This window comes from Aspergillus stella-maris (assembly GCF_047715825.1).
Source record: "Aspergillus stella-maris strain CBS 113639 unplaced genomic scaffold BDV14scaffold_126, whole genome shotgun sequence".
Taxonomy (NCBI): domain Eukaryota; kingdom Fungi; phylum Ascomycota; class Eurotiomycetes; order Eurotiales; family Aspergillaceae; genus Aspergillus; species Aspergillus stella-maris.
Window position 1 is genome coordinate 36,927 of NW_027396920.1, and position 5,963 is coordinate 42,889.

The window sequence follows — 5,963 nt, forward strand, 5'->3', positions numbered from 1 at the left end:
TCAGAGGGTACCTTAGATATCGCCCGCAGCACTCAGGAAGTCTCTCACACTAGCGAAGCAACAAACGTCACCTCATCGCAAGTCTCCCAGGAAGCAAGCGACCCCAAAACGGTCACCACCCAGGCACATCCATTAGAGGATATCTCAGAGCATTCCTCAGAAATCCCCCGCAACACTCGAGAAGTCTCTCATACTCATGTTACCTTATTGCAAGTCCATGAAACCCAGGGGGCAACACAAGTCGTTCAGGAAGTCTCCCTCGGCGAATCAGACTCAAGCCCGATTTGTCCTGAGCATCCAATGACAATCGAACTTGCGGTTGAACTGGTCTGTTATTATAGTCAACAACTTTATGAACCACCACAGCGTCTCTATATTGAAGTTGTTCACTCAATTCGAGATGGTACCAAAATCCAGGATAGTATGGAGGACGCCCTGAAAACAGTTCGATGGGAGGAGCTTGCTGAAACATCATCTGCTAGGCAGCAGAAGTCGGTTATCTTCAGCCTTCTTGAGCATATCGCAGTGTCAACATGGCTTGATCAACAAATCAGTCTTGCTGAACAAAACTTCCGTACAGCCAGAAATAAACCCTACACAACTCGCGCTGCTACTACCAAGGTCCTGGATTCCATGTTTGGTAAAAAAGACCAGACAGGTCAACGAGACCACCTAAACACAATTCGCTATCGAGGGAATGTTTTGCGTGACAGGCTTGTGAGCCACCTAGGGCTTGGGATTCTATTCAGCCCAGTGGTCTGGTATAGGATTTACCTTATTTTTATGACAATCTGCTAATGGGTTATAGGCAATTGGTGAAAAGCACCTCTAAGGAGCTTGATACTATAGTTCCTATTATCAAAAACAATCATGAGCAAAAAACACTACTTCAACTCCTTGGCCAACAACTGGAGCTTATGGTTGAGACTGGATATGCAGATGTTGATGAATTCCACAATCGCCTCAAGGAAACAAAACTAGTGTTAGAGCCAGTTCTAGAGAGCTTATTTACTAAGCATCACGGCATACTCACGTTTCCTGGTGAACCTGAGTTTTTGCTTTTTAAAGAGAATGGCAGTGTTACGTGAGTATAATCCTGCGCATTCATGTCTTTTATTTAACATCCCATAGTGGTTTCCAATTTGAGCATGTTCCATTCACCTTGCAGGATATGGAGACCATCAAAAAGAACGCCGACGCTGCTGCTACTAGCAAAAAGGCCCACTGGCTTTCAACTGAGTCAATCCGGCTGTTCTGTCTCTTTTTAAGGGTAAAGCTCTCACAAGGGGAATATCCTTGGAAGATCTATTTCTTTTGTCCTCTTAGGTCCACCGATCTCCAGGCAGGCTGGAACCAATTACTTGCCTCAGACCCCGAGCATGAGCAGGATATTCTCTCTGCCCAATATCTGGTTTTCCCCATCCATGACGAAGATCATTGGTTCACAGTTATTGTGGCGTGCTCAGGTGGGATAATTACAGAAGGGCAGTCCCCGGATGTCTACTTCCTGGATTCAAAGGGCTATGCTTGGGAGGAAAGCCTTGGCCAGCCAATGAGACAGATAATAGCCACGATGAGGGGCAGTACTGAGAGGTGTGAGATCTACGAGGATGAGCATGGAACACTCCCACAACAAAGAAAAGAACTCTGTGGCTACTACCTTATGTTGTACTTGGAGCTTTTTTCCCAGGACCCAGACAAGTTCTTGTCACGGGTCAAGAACAAATGCGAGACGCCCATGTTAGAGTCCGGCAAGATGGATGTGGTGGTGGCAACGCGATTTAAAGAGCTGATTGACGAGTTCTGGTCGGGGGAATCGCGAGGAGGTCGCTTGGTAAATGCATCTGGGCGGCCAATATTTGATGGGCATCTGACATGTCTGGCCCGTGGCATCAATTTCGCAGAGGTTGATGAAGTAGCTTGACCCTATCTTAGGTATCCTTTGCTGATGTCTTTTGTTGGTGAATTAGTTCTGGTATGATGCTTAATCCCTCAAATCTGCACTAGCCGTCATCCAGCAGCTACCTTTACATCCGTCTAGCCCTCTTCTTCCCGTTGCTGGCTCCGTGTCTTGGTTCCTCCTTGGGTGTCTGATGCTATGGCGGGTAGGAGCGGGCTGGATGGGTGAATACACGCAATGCATGTGATGTCATGAAAGATCGTCCAGCAGCAGGGTCAAATTCCACTTCCAAGACTATCATCTTTATACTGCCACTGAGGGCAAACATAGCAAGCATAGCGCGTTTGAAGTCGGCCTTGCTCTGTAGCCTTGCGGGACCCGGTCGCTCTCTCATACCCGCTTCCAGTCACCCAGTAGTCCACCCTTCTGCGTCATCTTTCACTAGAAGCACCAAGGCAAATTTCTCGCCGTCAACATCTTGGATGGTTGCTTGGAGTTTGGCATTGATGCATTAGTGCGAGCACGGCGCTTTGAGAGGGTAGGGTGAGATAAAGCAGGGGCAGGGTAAGAGAAAGTGGGGTGAGGTGAGGAAAAGTAGGGTGTAAAAGAGCACGAAAATAAGCCTTGTCTTGTAGGAACCTCACTCATTGACGCCATGCACAGACCGCCATGCTGACCAGGTCGGAATCTCACGCAAGGGGGACAGGCCTCCCAGGGACCAATGCTGCATGCCATTATTTGCTTACTGTGATGCTGCACATCTTTGAAGTGGACACCACCATGATTGAGAAGAACCTTGTGAGTAGTTTCTTTCAACGCATACGATTTACTAATCATTGCTAGGACGATATGAGGAAGGAGTGTCGGTCCATGCTACATTTAAGAATCGAGTTAACGCCTGCCACCAAACCCAGGAATCGACAAATTGAGCCGTGGTCGACACCCGCACAAGAAAGAATCGAAAGAGGACCTGCCAGATCCTGTGAGCTTAGCCCCGATCCAAGCAAGATCGTCACCTTACGAAAGATCGAGTCGAAAAGCCGACAGGGCGAGGGGTTGGAGTATTGATATGCTACTGGGTGCATGGAAGGGAGATCGTTGATGGGAATCGAAGTGGCCGACGACGTGATGGGTGAGCGGGAAGCTAGCAAGATATCAATGAGAGTTGATTGCTATGCTCAGGTTCTTCAGTAATTTAGCCACACCTGTAGTAAGGTTCTTGCCATTGTTAAAGGTTAATCGTATCTTAGGTTGCTGTGGTTCTGCAGCCTCTATCCCTGTACGGTTGTGCGAACTGTAGCCGCCATTCGGCCGAGTTTGGTCCTTGGCTCTTCCAGCTGGCACTTGTTTCGAAGCTGGGTAGCAGACCAGAGGCTCTACCTAGGTAATCCCCAGCCTTCTTGGACCGATACTTCCCTCTCCAACCAACATATTTTCCGTTTTACTTGTTCTCTCATTGTCATAGTTTGCATCCGGCTTGAATTCCTCTAATCACCACGCCTAGATGGATTTTTCTTTGTCGGCTTTGAAGGCCTTGTCCTTCGTGAACCTTGTACCCGTGTCGCAACCATTGCTTTATCTTTTGCAATTCACATCCTAGCTTTGGCCGACAATCCATAGGCAGATTGGTCGACCAGGTGTTAGATTTTTATTCTACTTCTGGGCGCTTTTGTTTTTAACCGTTCAATGTCGGTTGGGCCTAACTAAGGCGTTGTACCCATGTTTTCCTGGGTTTTCCCTTTATACTCTTCTCTTGCGTCGCTTTAACTTCTGGAGGCCTTTCACGCGGTTAGTTGTTATATATGAGACTAGGCTTCCATCTCACTTCAAGCGGTGGATACGGGAGTCATTTGAAGAACAGCAGCATCTTAAGGCTACGACAGGTTTCAAGAATGACGAAATTACGTTTACACAGCAGAGCGAAACAACTATTGTCCTCGACTACATGGATACCTACTTTATCGTCGAGTTCTTGCGAGCGCATCCTGCGGTACGAATATCAACAGGGTTGTGGAACGTCAAAATGATCCTTACACTATTGCAGAAAGTGCGTACATTGATCTCTGGGGCGCTGGCTAAGAGACAATGCACTATTTTCACGAGCATTATCACAGGCAACAGATCTCAGTGGATTCAGTTGGCTGAACTACCGCCGAGGATGATGGCAACTGTCGCACTCAACGCCATCGACCGAAAGGCGCTTGTCAATGACCTCCGAGATTTCCTTGACCCCAAAACCCTTGAGTGGTACTCCGAGCGCGCCATTCCATACTGAAAAGGATTCCTTTTTACTGGACCACCTGCAAGTCCACTCTCGCGGACATATTCCTTGGTAGTAAGATTCCGCAAGACCCGACCGCAGGGTTTGGTTGATTTCGTGATAGAACACCAGCTTTGAGGGAGATCGGAAATATCATTGTAGGAATCTTTGGCAGCCAAGTGTAGCGACAGGCTGGTATCGATTCCTAGGTCACCGTGCTGCTCCATGATTGGGAGGTCCCCAGGTTTCAAGTAGTCACCAATACAAAGAATTGGCTCGCCCGCCCAACGTCCAACCCAAGGGTCTCTCGGCGATAACAGTGGGCGATTGCAGGAGGAAGAACGAATTGAAAAATCAGAGGATTTGCGGAGAAGAAGAGGAACCAAGAATCCTGGCCAAAACGAGAAGAGCATCTCGCCTAACTTCATGGCGAATAGGCATTCTGTGTGTTCCTTTTCGGAGGGACAAGACACTAACCAATACTGGCCCATATTTTCGGCTTCCGTGCAGGTGCGAGTAAGAAATATGTTGGCAGTGGGCTTGAGAAAAAAGGTTGTGTGGTCTCCGAGGGGCCAACAACCAGGTATTTATAGGTCATCCTTAAAGACGACCAAGTCTCTCCGTGACTGCGCCTCTGCAAAGCCCTGATGTTACGGAGGCAAAGGAGTAGTCACACACTGGATCAGATGAAGGTCAAGGAGCACCATCTTCGTAAACTTTAGGCTGTGAACTCCAAGGTGCCTGCTAGAGCGGGAATGAGATTAATTTCCTGCGTCTTCTTCTCAGAATTGGAAGAAGTAGTACCAAGTCAAGTTGCATATTCAGAGATACACAGGAATGGACACTCCGGGTCTCCGAGTCCTACTCAAAACAGATGACATCATCTCCAGAGTCTTTGAAGGAAGCCCTCATGATGCAGCATTATGAACCAATAGCTTGAATTTGTCTCAAACCAAGCTTCTCGTCTCTCTTGTTGTGACCACGTCAACTTTTGCACTCAGCCCTCGAAAGCAGCCGAGAAAATCGGGTACGCCCAGAGGGGCCAACCATGCAATGCAAGACCACCGGTTCAGCTGCTCAGCAAGGCACCTCTCTTCTGCAAGTTGTTTACCGCAGTTCATCGCTGAGGTGACATCCTGGTCGCGGCGCCTTTCTAGGAAGAACAAGACAGGTTCAATTAGCACTGAACAATAATCAACAATCGAGAACTCAGCTCTCACGGATCTCCAATGACCTTCAGAAACCGGCTCTACAAGCGGAAAAGGAGATGGCAAAGCGGAGCACACGGGTCGAACAGTCCAATAGCAAAAGTGCCTCATCGATTAGACTAGAAATCAAGGGAAAGACGATCGGTTACGGCGGCAGCCATGGCCACAGATTTGAGAGGAAGTGAAAAAGCTATATAGCCCACGCACCACGATGCTATGAGCTACGAGGTTGGCTACTAGCGTCGAATCAGGGTCATGTGATCAATATCAAATGGATGATGTAACGAATCGTACAGGCCCAGGGGAAGGAAAGGGGGCAGAAGGACGTCTGTATCGGCTACACGCACGTAGCCTACTAAGGAGCGGATGCCTTTAACGATAGGGCTCAATTCTATTTCTTCGATAGACTCTTCTTGACGATGTTATCTCTCTATCTATTGAGGGGTCGAATCCTCAGGGGGTTGGAGTAGCTAGCGGCCACGCCGCTAGTGATCACATGATCTCATAGATTCGTATCAGATGAAATCTGTCAGCCAAGGTGGACTTGGATTATTCACCTAGGCCAATCGTACAGCGCCTTGCTGATCCAGTTGAT

The 5,963-nt window shown here is 48.2% G+C and overlaps 2 protein-coding genes across 2 annotated transcripts; one reads left to right on the top strand and one right to left on the bottom strand.

The window, feature by feature from the left end:
- The first annotated feature begins 670 nt into the window (after nucleotides 1–670).
- On the top strand, nucleotides 671–2,010 carry BDV14DRAFT_23882 (uncharacterized protein). Its single transcript, XM_073776358.1, has 3 exons — nucleotides 671–756; nucleotides 809–1,084; nucleotides 1,132–2,010. Exons 2-3 carry the CDS (start codon nucleotides 918–920, stop codon nucleotides 1,922–1,924), a joined length of 960 nt encoding a protein of 319 aa, XP_073621833.1. The 5' UTR covers nucleotides 671–756; nucleotides 809–917; the 3' UTR covers nucleotides 1,925–2,010.
- A 1,970-nt stretch (nucleotides 2,011–3,980) lies between these two features.
- Nucleotides 3,981–4,900, bottom strand: BDV14DRAFT_23900 (uncharacterized protein). The gene has a single exon (XM_073776359.1). It carries the CDS (start codon nucleotides 4,649–4,651, stop codon nucleotides 4,034–4,036), a length of 618 nt encoding a protein of 205 aa, XP_073621834.1. The 5' UTR covers nucleotides 4,652–4,900; the 3' UTR covers nucleotides 3,981–4,033.
- Between the last annotated feature and the right edge of the window lie 1,063 nt (nucleotides 4,901–5,963).